A 19,219-nucleotide genomic window follows, 5' to 3' on the forward strand; every position below is an offset into this window, starting at 1 on the left:
TTAGCAAGGGCTTTGTGAGGAATGACTTATGAAAACTCACCCTTGTCTCCCTTACAGAGAGGCAGATCATTAATAAAATAATAATACATAGAATAATAGTACATAGAATAATAAATGAAGTAAAATATTTACTTCTTAAATCCTATTAGTGTAACCCATCCATTCATAATCTTTGGATCCTGAGTCAGCCACAGTAACAATAAAATGATGAATAATACTAAAACTTGTATCTGTGAATATCTGAAATACGAGATTTCATTTCAAAAGGCATCATTTTTATTATAATACTCATAAAATACAATAACACTTTTTAACGAAAACGAAATCTGAAAACTCATAACTGATGCATTCAGATTTTTGTGAATTAATTAAACGCAGTTGAGTTAAGCAAATAAGCAGTTTGCATACCTAACAAGCTGAGAGCCACGTGTATTTTAAAGGAAATCCCCGTTCCTATTGTAAGAAGCGCTCCTATTGTAAAAAGAACAATGCGAAATGCTCAACTAACAAATTGAAGTGCCACTGCCCGGTATACAGCAATCCGAACACTGGTGTTTCTCCTAATCAATCTTCAGTAGGTATTAAAATAACGAATAAATATAATAAAATCAACGAATAAATTAATATCAAATCGGATATAACAAATATTTCGGACATTCACCAAAACGGCTATGTGATTCTTGACATTCACCGGTGAAAGTCGACATACTCTTGATTTCGATCATTCACGGTATATATATATATATATATATAATAAATAAATAAATACAAGAAAACACTAAGAAACTTTTTATGATCTATTTTTATGTAGTTATTTTATAAAAAAAAAAAAAAAAAAAAAAAAAAAATTTTTTTGAGTGCTCCTCACACTATTGTATTAATATATTTTGCTTTGGCTTTATTGATACAATATCAGAAAGCACTCTGTTTTGCGGATATAATCGTGTGGGCTGAAGAAAAGATTATATCTTTTTTTTCNTTACAGAAAATTTTGTTCGGATACAAATAAATAATAGTTTCATCCAAACTTTGAAACTCGGTCACCTGAGAGCAACCATGCCAGGCATTAAAATATGATTTTTTGTCCACTTTACTATTTCTGGAACGATACAGTAAAAGAAACAATTTCTCTTCTAATACTGTATTCTAGATATTGCCATGATGTCGAAAATTATATTTTATGAACTATATATATATATATATATATATAGTTGGGGAGGCATTTGCGCCTGGTTAACCTAAAAACGGTAAAAGAGGACAATTTTTGTCAATGTTTGTTGTTTTGTTTGAATTTTTGTCATTCCGTTGTACTGTAGAACTACTAAAGCCAAAATCGAATAACAGTACGCGCATTTTATTGAAATGTATTTATTATTCTTGCTTAAGATAAATTTTTTTAAGGAATTTTTTTTCTTTTTTTAAAAAAACTTTTTTTATTTTCAATTGCAAAAATTAATATTTTTCTTCACTTCTTAAATAAAAAAATTTATTCAATTTAAATATTAAAAAGTGGACAAGAATTTCTTTAAGAAAAATAAACTTTTGCATGTGTTGTCTGCATTGGTAAGTCACATTTTAAAACTAATCACGAAAATATTTTTTCATTGAAAAAAAAAAGAAATATTCATGCTGGCTATAAGATTTTACTATGTATCCTTCTGCCATGTAAGGAAAATTCTAGAAGCTTTCAAAGCACCTTTCTGGAAACAATAGTGGGATGCGTTTTGGCGCAAAAATTTCGCCTTTGGTAAAAGAGTGAGCCGTTCAATTTCTGCATTAAATTTAATGCTGATTTTTTTTAAAAATAATTATGCATTCTAAATTAATTCTAGACGTTTTCGTATCTTTTTCATATGAATGCTATCCTATTTAGAGAGAATTGATCTATCTAGCTCAATTAATTAATAATAATATTAATAAACTGAGATAAGATGTAATTAGCTATATAATTTATACTCACGATAAAGATCCTTGTTCCTTGTATCTTTTTGATAAGATTTCAAGCAAATCTTCTTTTAACGAGGCAGCCTGTTTCGAACTTCTAGAAAGTAAAATACATTTCTTAAGTTTAAAAACTCATTATGTTAATACAACGTATTTATTAACTCGCTAGCGTATAAGTGAGTGTGGTATAGTATTTCAAATTTCTTATCATTGTCGTTTTACAATCAAATTTATCGGTAATCGAAATTTCGACCCCATGACAATAAGCACACTCTATGACTATAAGCACTCATTTATGACTATAAGCACTACCCAATTACGTTCCTTAAGAGGATGTAAAAATTTGTATACCTTGCAATTCAAACTTTTTCAACTGTTATTAAATGAATAGAAAAATTATTAAAAGTTATAGATTTACTTAATTCTCAAAATGGGACGAAATATGCAAAAAGTAAAATTATCATTAAGGGGTTTCAACTTTCGAAATCCCAGCACGAATCGGTCAAATAGTTCCTGAGAAAAATATTTAAAATTATGAAGAAAAATTAGTGAAAAATTTGAAACGAAAAATATTTAAAATTTTATACTTTTGAAACAACTCAGTCATTTTCGTTCAAATTTTGCATAACTGCCTTAAAAAATTAACTTCTTTAAAATTGCGCAAAAATTTTTATACTTCCCAATTCAACATTTTTTCGACTATTTGAAATGAATAATTAAAAAGCGTAAAGAAATGATTTTTTGTGTATATCTTTAGATAAACAAATTTTATAATTCTGAGCAAAAATTTTAAATTTGCTTATAAAGTATTTCGAAATATTATCAAAATTTTCAAACATTAAAATTAACATTAAGGGGACTAAGCTTTCGACAGCTCTCCTGACCAAACCATTAAGGCAATATTTCCGAGATTGCTGCTATGCCTCATATTTTGGAAAGTAGGTTTCAAGTCCAACAAAAAAAAAAAAAGTTTATTCAAGGAAAATCCGTTTTTGTATCTGATTTCGAGAAAAAAAATATAATTAGCATGCTTGAGGTCACACCCTCGAACCATTAAAGATTGACCCTTCGTAAGTAAATATCCGAACATTAGATTAAGAGTTCCTTTTTTTGCACTCTTTGCACTGTGCGTCGTTACCTTATGTATAATCTCCATAAAAAGATCCACGCAATGAAAATGCAGACGAGCATTCCAGGAACATTGTACATCATCCATGAGGCAAAATTTATATCATTACTCCCAGGAAAATACCTGCAGGAAAAGAAACAAATATTAACAAATAATAAACAAAAAAAATTTAAAATTTACCTTCAGAGTTTATAAGAGAAACATTTATTTGAGTACATATCTCTTGATTTTATTCTACTACCGTCAAATTGTTCCACAGTGGTCGAATTCATAAATTCTTACTTTTTTTATGGATAGTAGGCAGTCGAAGATTATCGTAAATTTTATTTATTTTCCTTATCGGTTTTTTTTCCTCCTTAGGGAGGGAGGGGCTACTCTATTCGTGCAATATAATATCCGCGAATCATTCTAACATCGGATTGCAAAGAAGATCAAAATGTTAGAAAAGGTAAACGAACATGGCACCCTCAATGCTCAATAAATTTGTTGATGGTAAAAAATAAGAGAATAATTAAACTGATCCTTGAATCCAGATTTACCAGATCAACATACGTTATTTAGAACAGACTTTATGTTGATCTAAATGAAGTAATTTTTACTCTATCTACCCTGTAGGCTTGGGTTTCACAAATCGGAGGCTACATTATCAAGAACTTTCGTGAATCTCAACGTCAAAAGTCAGGGCAACTATAGTTAGTTCACCAGGAGTTGGCACGTGGCTCCACCTCCTCGGACGCAGAGTTCATTTCAGCGCGGGAGTGAGAAGAGAAACATCTCCACGCTTGACATTGGGACAACCCTTAATGCGAGACAAACACAAACAGTGACTTTTTTTTCAGTCCCTTACTTCGCGTAATCTTCTGCTATTATACCTTTCGTTTCTGTAGCTAATTAAATATATTTGAAATTTAAAAACTGCTTTTTTCCCAACAAAATGTCTCAAAAAGGACAAACTATTCACTCAAAAGAGAGAAATATCATAAAACAATAGCATGAAATATCATCAAATTTATGAATTATTCAATATTTAAGAAATGCAGATAAAGTTTGCGAAATAAATATTTTTGCCAAACTATCGCCAAATAGCAAACTTGTTCAGGATTGCTCACAACCTTCTCTCAAAAATCGCGAAATAATATCGTCGCATACCACGTGATGAAGGCGGAGCCAAGTGCCAACACCTGGTGAACGAGCTGTACCTTACACCGAGGAGTGGAAGCACCACAGATAAATCTTGGTTTTTACTACACCAAGGATAGTCCCTGGTGTTGGTGAAGCGACAAGAAATCTTCTTTCACATTACTTTGTGTCAAATAACTGACCTTCTTTTTAACAACTCAGTAACATTAAAATTTGTAATTGCAGTAAGATATGATAAACACAAGAGTCGTTTGAGTCATTTTTACAACACAATATTAAATAAGAATCATTTACTTACGATGAATATATAATGAATATTAGAATAATTCTTAAAATGAAATTGGTTTTTGATCAAACATACACACAGCACTGAGAGCATACTCAGCTGAATTCAAATAAGGTTTCAAATAAGATTATGAAGGGGAAATTTAACTGCTTTTGCCAGTTATGTACTTGATCATTTAGATCACCTTAAACAGGACATCAACTTACAGAGGTTTGCCAACTTCACAAATTTCACTATCTTTGTAAAAAAAAAAAAAAAGCATAGTGTGATCTGAAGACATAATTAACCGACGAAATTACAAATAATTCAGTCTGAATTCTTATCCGGTCTAATATATTCCAGAAAAAAACATAATTAACCGACGAAATTACAAATAATTCAGTCTGAATTCTTATCCGATCTAATATATTGCTGAAAGCATCTTTTTTGATGAACTTTAAAACTAGTTTTAGAGAGAATAATTGAATTAGTTTCCTAAGCAGAACACAGAAAAATGTATGTTTTTATCTTTTTCCATTTTTATAGATTTTTTTTTAAATTTCTGGTTGTTTACGGGTCACCTAGAATATCTCTTACTCTTCCATTAATCCTTTTAATAGAAAATTTGCTCCGGTTCCAGTCAACGTTCCTGTTCCACCAATATTTGCTGAATAGCAGATACTAAGAAAAAAAGCAGTTCTTATCTGTGATTTGCTCTGAGACGAGAATCTAAAAAATCAATATAAACCTTTAGGCATACAGAAATTCTAAAATATACACATATTTTCAAAATATACAAAAATGCTGAATATTTACGAAAAATCAATGAAATTTTGTTGCAAAAAAATTGGAAGCATATCTTTTTTTTAAATAATATTTTGAATAAAAGATTGGACTAAATATTATTAATTTTCTAATTTTTCATTATTTTTAATTTGATTTTTTTGTTGACCGGCCTGAGTAGGGGTGAAGGAACTGGCCTTGCATCAGAAAGGTTCTGGGTTCGGATCCCAGCCAAGGCATGGATGTTCCTTCATTCTTTGTACTCTCTGTCCTTATTGTGGGAGCAACGTTGGCCCACTTAACATGGCGCCCCTGAAAAAGTGGCCCATAAATCTGCCGTTCAGATGCTTATATGACGAAGTCATTCCCCAGGCGAGCATTGGAAAAAAAAATTGGGCTTTTATGATTATTTCATGCGCCAAAAATATTTTTAATTTATAAATTACATCAAATGTAGTTCATTGAAATTTCAGTACTTTCTCAGTCATATGAAATATTTACTCAAAATAAATATTTATTCAAAATAAAAACAACATTGGCTTGAAATACTGCAGTAGAATTAAAAGCATATCGTCGCTTTGAAATTAAACCGTTGTAGCTCCAAAAAAATGAGATTTTTGGGTTATTATGTGTAAAAAAAGTCACCCTCTTAGAAAAACAACCTTTATAGTTCCATAAAGTTAATTTAGAGAGCAGATAAATCGTCATCGCATTCCCGCGATTAGCATTAGCGCGGAAAGTCTGAAATCGCTCTCCTGAAAAACTTGCTTTTTTGAGTTACCACGGTTTAGTTTCAAAGCGACGTTATATTAAAATTGCTCGACATTTCAATTTGTTGTAAAATTTCTCTCTTTATTCGAGTATTGTAATAGTCATGTTTTGGGTGTTCTACTTTACATTATACATTATATCAACTTCACATTTATATATTATATAGATTTTATTTTATTGAATCAAAGCTGTACTTGAGATGTTGCCAGATCTAAATTTTAACATTCCCATTAAAACTTTTAAAAATATAAAAGACTCAGAAGAGGTAAGACTATTTCAAATTTCTAACTATTATACGATTATTAGGTTATCGTTATACACAATGTTAACACGTTGCTACCACGCTAATTTTACGTGGCTTGCCCGTCTTGCAAATTAATTTCTTCAAACCATTTTAGTAACGATAATTTAAAAAATTAAAAACATTGAAAATTTACTCGAATTATGTTTTTTTAATAATCTTGGTTTCGACAGTCCCCGGTGACCCCCCGGGGTGATAGGAACAATCTCAGTACCGGTCACCGGTGACCCCCATGGCATTCAACGAGTTAACAATCAAAATTAATTCTCATTTATTGTTTCAATTTCTTATTGTATTGTATTAATTGTACTGTGTCGCACATTCTGTTTTCCTAATTTTTTGTAAGTACATTTGATTATTTTTAAATTTCAGGTAATCATTCATTTCGTTACGATTAACATATTAACAAATTATACTCCCTTAAAATTATGTTAATTATATATTTTATAAACAAAATTATCCGTCTTTTTTTTTAAATATTGATTTTTTGATTAAAAAATGATAATTGCGAAATAACCGCGAATGTTAGTGAGCAAAAGACTACCTCCTAGAATGTATAAAATCATTTCTGGTCACTTACTCATCTCTGGAAATTCGATCATCTTCGGGATCTTCAATATTTTTACTTTCTGTCACAGATATCTCTGATATAGCTATAAAAAAAACATTCATAATTCTTGCATAAGAAAATTCGCCGAATTTAATATAGAATATGGAATAGAATTCTATTAATAGAGAGATTCTATGGAAAATTCTAGAGTTATATGGCATTCCCAAAAGTTTATAAATGTCATTAACGAACTCTACAGAAATTTAAAGTGTTGTGTTGAGGTCAATGGATGCCTGACAGAACCTTTTACCAATGAGACTGGGGTCAAACAGGGACGTATGATGTCAGGGTTATTGTTCATAATTATAACTTATTGGATGATGAAAAATACAATCCAAGATTTAAAATAAAAACACTACAACATTGGAGAACCTGGATTTTGTAGAAGACATTGTTTTATTTGCCAGCAAAATTGATGATCCGCAATCCAAAATAATTATTTTTTAAAAATATGCAGGAAATGTTTGGTTGAAAATTTAAAAAGAAAATAAAACCAAAACTACGAGAATAAATAGCAAGACTCAGAGTGTAGTTAAAATTGCAAGAGGCGAAATAGAAGATGTTGAAAAATCTACTTGCAACTGTTGGTGCAACATTGGTGCAACTGTTAATACGAAGGGAAAAACAAATGCAGAAGTAAGAGCAAGAATTTCAAACGCACAATTTTTGTTTCAAAAAGCTTTTTAGCTTAATGCTAAAGACTAAAATTAGCATGTTTAATTCAATGGTAAGGAATGCACTGTTGCAATTGTCAGGAACATGGAAACTATGAAAACTACAGAATACAAAACTAAATAGCTGGCAAAACAGATGCTTGAGAAATATTCTAAATCTATTTTGGCCTCAGACCATATCAAATTCAGAACTCTACAGTAAAACCAGGCAAGAATCAATCACCATCAGTATGAAAAGAAAAAGACATGGAAATGGATAGGACACATATTGAGAATGCCTCATATCAGAATACCATCAGTAGCCTTAACGTAGGCACCAAAAGGCAAATGAAAAAGAGGCAGACCCATAAAGAAAGAAGACAGGAGGAATAGACGAGCTGGTCCGTGGCGAGGTCTTGTGAAAAAGACCGAGTGAACTGACGCAGGAAGATAAGGGTCTTATGTGCCGCTGGGCTCGGAGCTGGATAAGTAAGTAACTAATGATTATTATAATAAATAAGTAATAGTTATAAATAAAAAAACGGTTGGTCCGTCCCAATAGTTGTGTTACGAGAGCGGCCAATATATACAGTAATATATATGCTTTATAAGCGAATTGCAAAATGTTTGCATACAATTATATAATTTGTTCATCTAAAGATACGTCCCGCAGTGGACTGATCGTTAAGACACGGTTCCCAGGTTGCACCGAAGTCAAGCATCACTGGCTACGGTCAGTGTGCGGGTGGGTGACCACTTGGATCAGCCTGCGTAGGGACCGAGGGTGTGCGGTATTGGTCCTCGTTAAACTGTGCCACCGTAAAGTGCTCGACTTAGCGCGCAGGTCGTCGGGCTACCGAAGCTGGGGTGCCATCCCCTCCGCAGAGGATCAAAATTGTGATGGCATGTCTTCGGATCATCCTCCGGGATGTTTCCCAGACCGTCGCCAATAGCCCATTGTGCAGCTTTAGGGTGACGTAAATTAACAACAACAACAAAATCATCTAAAGATACACACAAAAACCCCTCAATGTTAATTTTACATTTTGCTTATTTCGCCATATGTGACTTTTTAAGCAAACTGAAAAATTTTTACCCTCAATTATAAACTTTGGTTATCCAAGGATAATCCCATACAAAATATAACTTTTAGTAAACTTTTATCATTTTTTATTATTTTAGATAATACGAGTAACAGTCGAAATATTTTGAATTGTAAGGTATACAAATTTCTACATTATTTTAAAGAATGCAATTTTACATGGCAAAATACAAAATTTGTGCGAAATTGGGTGAATAATTCCAGAGAAAGCAAATTTTAAAAATACGATTTTTTTCAAAATTCGCTTTAGTATCGTTAGGAATTCAAATTCACAGACATATCTTTCTTAATTCTGCTTTCATATACCTCAGGCTCGAATACCGACGCTGACTGGTCGATTCTCATACTATTACTTATTATGCATATCATACTATTACTTGCCGACCGGCCTGTGTAGAGGGAAGGGAACTGTCCTTGCATCAGAAAGGTCCTGGGTTCGAATCCCGGGCAAGACATGGATGTTTCTTTCTCTCTGTGTGTTCTATGTCCTTTCTCCTTTGTGTGTGAATGTGACCTGCCCTATAAATGGGTTGTGGTTGTGTGAATGGCGTGGCAGAAGTCGAATTCCTGGCCATAGATGGCGCCACTGAAAAACAGGAACAATCGCATCCCGACTGCCTAAACAGGCTTACGAAAAAATAAAATAAAAAATCTATTACTTATCGTACTATTACTTATACCGACCACAAAACCTTAAATATTTTCAGTGAAAATGGATCATGGATTTAGAGTCCGCTTCATAGTAGACTTGACAAGGGAAGTTTAAGTTGGCATTTTATACATGCAACGTAAACGGGTTAAAAAGAAAGAAAAAAAACTCCTTTACGATTGTTGTGCTTGGTTCTGCGTTATTTCTCGGCTGCTGACGATATTTGCTGTTAAGTGCCTGACTTGTGAAATAAAATAAAAAATTAAAACTTACGTGCTGCTTTTCCCTGCTCTTCATTTCTGTTTGTAGATGCGCTAATTTTCTGCAATAAAGCTTCTACTATAGGAATCATTATGGCTGTTGCAGCAGTATTAATAATCCACATTGATAGGAACATCGTAGAGAGCATTACACCGAGAAGAAGCCTGCAAAATATTCATAGTTGGGTACCTACTCGCAATGTCACGCGTGGGTGTCGAACATGATTGGCTGCTGAGTCGTGGCATTTGTTTATATCACGATTCAGCAACCAATCAGGTTCGACATTTACGCTTGACGTCGCTTGCAGACATTCAAATTGATTTAGTACGATAATAAACCAAGCCAAATAACTGCACCGTCAATCACAACCAGTTGATTTCATGCGCTTTCGGCTTATTTCGAATACAGATTTTTTCTGTACCAAGTACCTGTCTAATATTTAAATTCTAAATTCTTCAAATATTTAAAAATACACTCTATAACAAAAAAATCGACGCACCAAGAACGCACTAAGACGCGCAAAATTGACGCTCGATCAGGCTGGAATGATACCGACTGCTTTAGCTATGAATCCCGCTTTCAACTGTGTCCTGATGATCATCAAAGACGTGTTTGGAGACGCACAGGGCAGAGGGGGGATCCTGCCTTCACTATTGCACGCCACACCGGCCCTCAACAAGGCATTATGGTCTGGGGTGCCATTTCCTTTGACAGCCGGACCCCTTTGGTCGTCATTAGAGGTACACTTACTGCACAGCGGTACGTCGACGACATCCTAAGACCTGTTTTGCTACCGTTCCTTTTGCAGCGCCCTGGGCTGGTTTTTCAGCAGGACAATGCCAGACCACATACGGCACGTGTTGCTATGAACTGTCTGCAAGCTTGTCAAACTCTTCCTTGGCCTGCCAGATCACCAGATCTCTCTCCCATCCAGCATGTCTGGGATATGATGGGAAGGCGATTGCATCAGGCACGGAATGTTGATAACCTCGTTCGACAATTGGATCGAATTTGGCAGGAAATACCGCAAGAGACCATCCGGGAGCTTTATCGGTCTATGCCACGCCGTGTGGCAGCTTGTATCCTGGCTAGAGGCGGGTCAGTACCCTATTGAACTTGTTACTGTAACTCTGCAATAAATTATTCAATTGTTCTGAAATTTTAATCGTTTACTATTCTGTACATTGTCTTCCAATCTACCAATTTTCGTTTCAATCGGACAACTCCTGCTTGGTGCGTCGATTTTTTTTGTTATAGAGTGTATATTACGCAAATAAATATAAATAACAATAAAATATATTTATATTAAGCATTTAAGCATATATCAAAAAGTATACCGATAAGGTTTTGCGAAAACCTAACTAAAATCTTCAACGAGATGAGACAGTTGAAATCGCAAAAGAAGAAAAAAAAAGAAAATAGAAACAAAAATATATAAATATATGTATTTAGTAAAAAAGTTTACTGAGTATAGATCGGTGGTTCAAATTAATTAACGAAACACGCTATTTTAAAAACAAAACGAACTTTAATAGATTATAATATGAAAATAGCCAGTATTATAAGGGCTGACATTTCCCCTTCAACATTCATCAAATCATGAGATCATAATGATACTCACAAAGAAAAACATGTAGTATTTGAATTAATGGAAGAGCGCCATCTGGTGGCATTCCGCGACATATAGAACGTACGGCTCATTCATTGAGAGATAGTTATTTACTTCCAATAGGGACAAGTGGGATAATTGCGGGATTTGAACACGCAGCCATTTGCTTCGAAGTCAAGCACGCTAACCACTCGGCCACCTGGCCGGCCGACCTAAAAACTGTCAGGTTTAATCAAGATGTTCATTGTTTAGTTGTGTTCAATACATCATTCCTAAAAGTCCTAGTTGCTCTACTTTATTTTATGAGAGATTTTTTCTAGAGAAAAACAAATCACTCTCTCTTGCCCCTTCAGTGGGTAATGCCAGGTGCACATGTAAACTCTATGGAAAAATTATAAATACTAGAATTCTAGTGAGAATGCAGCAGACATTTCTATTTTACCGCATAGTTTAAGAAAATTAGGCTTGCAGTTTACATGTGATGTAGTCAAAGCCCTACTCAAGAGACAGAGCCCGATCAAAATTCCTTACAAAAAAAAATATAGCGTTAAAGAGGTAATTTTGAACCCTATCCAGAAGACAAGGGAACTCCAGGATTCAGTATTGGGAGAAATTTGCCTTCGTAGAGGACTTTTTGATAAGACTAACCCGCATTTGCATTACATAGTGAGGAAGAGCAAGGAAAACTTCCCACTGTTAGTCTAACGGCAAGAGAACTCTAACCCATGATCCATCTACAGAGGATATCTTACGCCAGCAACGTGGTCGGTGCGGAATTCGTATCGACCGGCCATCGTTGGAATTCGAACCAGTTTCACCTCATTGGAAGGCGCATACTCTATCCCGAGGCATCACGACTCGCAATGTAAAAATGACTAAAAAAGGCCGCAAATTATAAAAATGATGCTTTTTACGCTTTAAGTAATAAGTTTTGTTATAGGCCCAACAAAACTGTTGTTCAGCCTTGGATGTAGTTATTTCCTTTCTTTGCTGCTCTGCAGATTTTGATCGCCCGTAAGGGTAGCATCCAGTTTTACCCCCGAGAGCAGAGGAACGAAACAGAATGTTCCTTATTGTTTGTTGGAGTATGAATCTTTTGTATGGTATAGTAATAGTAATATAGTAATATATGTACAGTTGAACTCGTTTATAACGAGCTCGGATTTAACGAGAACTCGGATTTACCGAGGGAAACGAGAATATTTGGTTGGATCAATGTTAAGTCTATGGAACAGAAGTCGCTTTTAACGAGCAAGACCCGGTTTTAGCGAGCAATATTTTTCTGTCTTGCAATCTTTTTTCTCATCTTTCTAGTCTTTCTGTCTTATCTTTTTTTCAAAATAATAAAGAAATGCGAGGGAAGGGGTTAGTTGTCATTAAGTTAAGAAAAGTATTTAATTAAATTAATTAATGTAATTAAAGTAAGTAAGTATTAATTAAATTTTAAGTAAACTCAATCATTTGACCCCCACCCTCTCCTGGTTGCACGCCTGTCTTAAGGACCCGTTTATTACGAGCACTCGGATTTAACGAGTACATGTTACGGTCCCTTTGTGCTCGTTACAAACGAGTTCGACTGTATATAATAGTACAAAAATAGTATAACAATAATTATAATAAGCTGGACTAAAAATAAGTTTTATAACTGTAATGACCATAACACAAGGCTAGTTTAAAAACAAGAAAAACATTAAAGAGTTGGCATAATAAAACATACTTATCCTCACAGTCGCCGTGAATTTATCAACAAAAACAGGCTAATATGGTTGGTCATTCTTCTTGACTAGTAAAATCTAAATCAGAGTTTATCCACTAGAAAGCAGAACTGTCACAAATTCAACAGGAACCCGATCTCTACATTTTAATTTAAACTTACCATTTCAATTCAGTGCCAAGTAACAATAGAATCTTGAGGGCAATTCTTTCGTGTAATTTACTCTCCTCAACAGCCACAGCCGTGATTAAACTTCCGAGAATCAGCATAATTATTTCCTTTCAATAAAAGAAATAAAAAAGCAATCAATTTTTTCGAAAATTATTTTCCAGTTTGTACACATTAAGATTGTTACGGTCCCGCTGTGGACTGATAGTAAAGACACGTTTCTCAGTAGAACACCGAAGTCAAGCAGGGTGGCTGACCACTTCGAACAGCCTGCGTACGGACCGAGGGTGAGCAGTACCAGTCCATGTTAAACTGTTCTATCGTAAAGTGCTCGACTTCGCGCCGGTGATCGGGCTACCAAAGACGGGGGAGCCATCCCCTCTGCAGCGGATCAAAATTGTGAAGGCATGTCCTCGAATCATCCTCAGGGATGTTTCCCAGACAGTCGCCAATAGCCCCTTGGGCAGCTCTAGTGGGACATCAATAAAGTACCTACCTACTTAATACTGTTACTCATGAATGTTGGGTTTGGTGTTTTTGGGTATTGGGCTGTTCCAACATCCTAAAATGGAAACATATAGGTAGCAGATTCATATCCCACCATAACTCTGGATGCATTTCTTTATTTCTATTTATTTATAGTTGCGCACACATAAGCAGGCTCACAAGATATAAAAAAAAGATAACATAAACATACATTTTGGGAATTTCGAACCTGCTACATATGAATATGAGGAACATATGAGCTACATATGAGGAATTACGAACCTGCTTTATAATGGAGAATTTTTGCTATGTCTTTCTCTAGTTTGAGCAATGCATTCAATGTGACAAGAGATTATAATAAATTATACTTTGTAATCAGTACACTAGCTTGCATTTGTATGATCAACAATAAATAAATAAATCTTTTCTTGGAATGTTTTTTAATGTTTCATTAACTATTTCTTACTGCAGTCTCGTCTATCCGCCAAACGCTTAAAGGAAGGACAACACCCTGTGGCAATGAAAGCCCCAATAATACATATATTATTATTTTACTGGCAACTGTCCCTGCCGTATTGATGTTCCACTAACCACTTCGAAGCTTAGATACAGTGAGTTCGAATCCCGCCATAACACTTTATGTATATTCTTGCTATCGTTCGTAAAATTGTGCTGTTTGTTTTTCAAACTGAAAGGAGTTTGTAGACTTTTTTTGTATTTGCAGAGAAACCTACAAATGTATGTAAATAAATACATAAATCCCACTACTCTCTTAAAAGATGAATAAAGCATTCACCATAATTTGAGATATCTGAATTGAATATTTTTAAAACTTTTTAATTAAACACTTAAAGCCATCATTTATGACCCCTTAACTCTTGTTTTCGTTAAAATAAGAAATAATTAACTCTCATCTAACTCTCATCAACCATTTAAATAAATCGCCATTTTAGTTCAACCATAGAAAGGTGAACAGATTGTTATCATTCTATTTGGTTAGAGGCATATACATCGAAAGGTTTAGTTTACCAAATAAATGGTAACATAAATGACAGTTCTGAATAACATTTTGGTAATTTTATCGTGATTCCTTAGAGCATGGTGTAAAACAGTTATTTGGTTACATTAACTTTTCAATTTTGTATGTGTTACTGAACTATAGTAATAATTCTACAATTTTGAAACTATAGTTTTGCGTAAACCGTTACCATAAAGATTTGTGAAATTACTAAATAGATGGTTTAAATTCCATATATTTAGTTATCAGAATTATGGTTTCATTTACCATAAATGTCTTTACCATACAAGTATGGTAATTTTGCCAGATTTTTTTCTCTCCTTGTTTATTGAATTACGCAACATCATAGTTAAGAATCCAGCTTTTAATTATATTATTTCTTTTGAATAACGAAATCAAATGATATTCCAATTCAAAAAAAATATTCGTTAAAAATGTTTAACATTTCCTCATATTTAGAGCTATAATTGACCTTCGAATCATCGTCTTTGAAAGTCAATGGGAAAATATATTGCGTAGAATTCAATATCCAATTTACTTTCTCCAAATTATAGCGCAGTTTTAAACTGGGGCCTTATTTAAATTTTCATTAATAAGAAAAATAAATTGATATAAATTAAGTTAAGTAAATTACATCCGTTTTCCAAAATAAATTTCTTTAAATTTTCCTAGGTACACAAGGATAGATTTCTTTTTTAACGTACCTATTTTTTTTAATAGTAATATGATTTTTTTTTTGGACGGACAAATCACAAATAGAGTTATCACTAAATAACATTCCTAAAGTCCTATTAGTATTACAACAATGAGCTTTTCATTCTGAATACAGTTCGAAGAAAACAATATTTAATAAAATTTAGGCAGTTTCAAATGTGTGTTTAAGAAAATGAAAGCAGTTTTAAATGATAGTTTAGAAAAGTGAACGCAGTCTCAAATGCGTGTTTAAGAAAATATATACAGTTTCAAATGCGTGTTTAAGAGAACTGACGAAGTTTCAAATGCGTGTTGGAATGTATATAACATTGAAAATGGGTATAACATTTCATTTCATTCTTCAAACGTCTCTTATAAAAATTGTTCCCTTTTTAAATAATAAAAAATACAATCCAAATAAATTCGTCATATAATGTTACCCATTGGCCTAAATTACTTAATATATATATATTTTTTAAATTAGTCTCTTTTGAAAAGATATTAATAATCAAAAGTTCTGTTTGCAAGGATTTTACCGGTGTGGACGCTACTAGGAGGCTAGGGCCCGCTAAGCATGTCACTATGCATTCCATTCTATTTATCTCTTTTTGCCTTGTTTTTCTTGTTATTTTATCTTTTTTGTTCTTTTAAATTGACCTGCCATTGGAAATAAAAAAAATCAAAAAATTTTAAAAAAAGGTTTTTACCGAACCTATGAATTCATTTCAGTCGTATTAGTTTGACGTTATTCTATTTTAAATTTTTTAAAACCGCTTAATCGTTTAGAGTTCTGAATACTATATCCAACCACTCCGACCCTGAAGTTAGGGATTTTGTCCCATTATGATCCTGATCACTCTTTAAGAAAGTAAGGAAAAGGAAGATTAAATTCCTCATTCAGTTGTTACATTTTGGTTGGACATTGAAAAGAGGCATTTTGAGCTGTGCCCATTTCCTTAAACACGCATTTCCGTCTGGGTTCATTTTTTTTTAAAAAGCTCATTTTAGAATACAAAGCTCACCGCTGATTAAATTAAGCAGAACTTATAATGAATATGCTATATTAAAGCTATCAAAGTCTGCTATTACCTTCATATAATTGGCAGTTACTTCTGACGAACTTAAAATACCTAATACGGGCAATAAAATCACGGGTAAGAGTGCAGTAACAGGAATCGGTACCGGTTCCAGAATCCAATAACAAGCAGTAAGTATCAAAGCATAAGAGCATCTTAGTTCCTAAAACAGGAAGAAGAAAAAATACGTCAAATAAAGACTTTTCATAAGGGTGACAAAAAATAACGTAGGCAAAGTCTTAAACTAAATTTCTTATTATTTTTCTTCAATTCATTAATTGTTTTTCTTTCAACATATGGCAAATTCATTTTGAAAGATGGTATGCATCATGGATCCCAAAAGCTCCAAGGAAACCAACAGGATTATGCTCCAGCACACAAGGTTAATGGCATTCAACAATAGTGCAGGAGCGCATGAATACCCTACAACACTAGAATGGCCACCTGATTCACCAGATTACATTTTTTTTTAATCGCTCTTCATTGATCTCAACTACACGACCAGAACAAGGAGCATCCAAATTTCCCTTTTTGAGCTTGGTATACTAATGAACTTCTCCCTACACAACATAAATGTCACGAGCAGCTTTTGTAACCTTTAAACCTTGATTGAACGCAAAAAAAAAGAAAGAGCTGAAAATACTAGTTTTCTTCAAATGGACATTTCCTTTTAACAATCTGAAAGCTAACATGAATTAACTCGAACAGAAAAACAAAACAAAGATTCTGGTATGGCTCAGAGGATGGAGTATTTGCCTTCCAATGAGGGGAACCGGGTTCGAATCCCAGCGATAGCTAGTTGATCTGAATTCCACATCCAACTTGCACCGACCACAGTTCTGACGTAAAATATCCTCATTGGTAGACCTATCATGGGTTAGAGTCCCCTTGCCGTCAGGCTAACCATGGGTGGTTTTCCACTCCACGTAACGCAAATGCGGGTTAGTTCTATCAAAAAGTCCTTCACGAAAGCAAATTTCTCCCAATACTTGATCCAAGATTTCCCTTGTCTTCGGAATTGGGTTGAAAATTACAAGACTGCGGAGTTGAACATTAGTAGTCGTAAATCCGAAAATTGGGGCGGCTGTTCAACGACTGTTATAAAATTTAAAAAAAATATTCTGTTAAAACATAAAATATCCATTGAATAGTTTAAGACAATACGCCAAAAACATTTAATAATATGCTGAATGTAAAAATTAAAATATATGTTAAGAACTCAGTCGTCAATTGAATAACTAATAGAAGAGCACAGTAACTTTAACTACGCTGGCCAACCCACCTACTTCTCTTTGTTGCTAATGGCAATTTGTTTTGCATTTAACTTACTTATTAATTAGCATATTCATATTACTTTGCATGGGAAATACTTTGTTTTCAGTTTTCTACAAACATTTTTATACTTCTGTTTATAACATTTTATATTTCATTAACTATTATCAAATCAATACACAATTTATTTAATGGTTTAAGCAAGCTCTCATTTGTAACGGCTTCGAAGCAACTCTAATTAATCAATTCAGTCAATTTCAATCCACCTCGATTCATGCATTACATATTCGGATAAAGACATTAATTCTGCAGCCTTATAACGCTGAATAATAAACTGAATTATCAATACTAAACCCACTTAAATGTAAGCAAGAAATATTTTAAATACCTTCTACATTTTATTCACTTAATTAATAAGTATAACTAAACAAAAGCAGTATCACAAGCTAATGTTTTCTGTTTTGGGTTACATGATTTATTCATTTATTTATTTTTCAGTTTTTTTATGTTAATTTTTCTCAGATATGTATGTTTAACCTTCATAATTTCACGGACTGCGATAAATAAATAGATTTTATCGACAATCGAAATTATGACTAACAGGAGTGCTTAAATCTTGTCTGTCGTGCAATAGAAAAATCAACGTAAATGATCGAAAATTTAAAAATTGAGTTTTTTATTATTTTTATTAGGCACTTTTGTAATATAAGCTACACATCGCTGAGAAAATTTAATAAAAATTTAAGTTAGCACTTCCCTGAAATTCTACTTTAGCTTAGCAATAGAAAAAATATAGTTTTCAAGCCACTTTATCATAAAGCAATTGCGGTATTTTTTCCATCAAACGGTAGTGATGACAGAACAAGTTTCTAATCTTTCATGGCTGCTACAAGCGTGATTTCTATCACCGTTTAATCATCAAATTTATTAATCGTCAAAATTTTGACCTTTTCATGACTAGCTCGAGTGCTCAGATTTCAACTGGATCGCTTTGCTTATTGACAATACTAATTACAATTTCCCTAATGTATCACTCATTAAAATTTCGACTTGATTTTCGACCGTACACTAAGAAGAAATAATAGTAGTCTGATATATAAATTTTAAAAACTATGTTTCTCAATTACAGAAAGAGGAAATAATTTGATCTTTGTTAAACGAAAAAAGAATAACGTAAGAAAATCACTTACATAATAAACTTCTCTCACCACTTAAATTTGCAATAATTTCGAAACATAATTCACCAATTCACAAATAAGACTGTTTCAACACGTCAAATTTTAATTCCGTAGCTGCATTTCAACGGGCTACAGATCAACCGAACATGGTATTTTTTTACGAGTATAACAGTTTACTCGAACTAATTTATGAACAATCTTGACCAAACTGTGGAATGTTAGTTTTTTCACATCGTATTCTCTGTACTTTTTATACTACTCAACGTAATTTCAAATTTTTCAATGTTATAGCTTTTGTGAAGAAAAACGTTAAGAAAAAGTTAGCGAGAAAAGCAATTAAAATTGCAAAAATTTCAAACTAATTTCAATTTAAAAAAAACGTTCATGTTAAGTTCAT

At 33.2% G+C, this 19,219-nt stretch overlaps 1 protein-coding gene across 1 annotated transcript in view; it reads right to left on the reverse strand.

The window, feature by feature from the left end:
- Positions 1-19,219, reverse strand: part of LOC107445292 (Na(+)/citrate cotransporter-like) — a 35,111-nt gene that overhangs the window by 13,734 nt on the left and 2,158 nt on the right. Inside the window, exons 2-9 of the mRNA XM_043044462.2 lie at positions 16,386-16,535; positions 13,094-13,209; positions 9,621-9,772; positions 6,914-6,986; positions 5,076-5,207; positions 3,083-3,196; positions 1,961-2,041; positions 133-240 (exon numbers count right to left, since the gene is read on the reverse strand). Coding sequence (XP_042900396.2) covers positions 133-240; positions 1,961-2,041; positions 3,083-3,196; positions 5,076-5,207; positions 6,914-6,986; positions 9,621-9,772; positions 13,094-13,209; positions 16,386-16,535 — 926 coding nt within the window. The remainder of the gene's footprint in view (positions 1-132; positions 241-1,960; positions 2,042-3,082; positions 3,197-5,075; positions 5,208-6,913; positions 6,987-9,620; positions 9,773-13,093; positions 13,210-16,385; positions 16,536-19,219) is intronic.

The sequence above is a fragment of the Parasteatoda tepidariorum genome, chromosome 2 (genome assembly GCF_043381705.1).
Source record: "Parasteatoda tepidariorum isolate YZ-2023 chromosome 2, CAS_Ptep_4.0, whole genome shotgun sequence".
In the NCBI taxonomy this organism is placed as follows: Eukaryota; Metazoa; Arthropoda; class Arachnida; order Araneae; family Theridiidae; genus Parasteatoda; species Parasteatoda tepidariorum.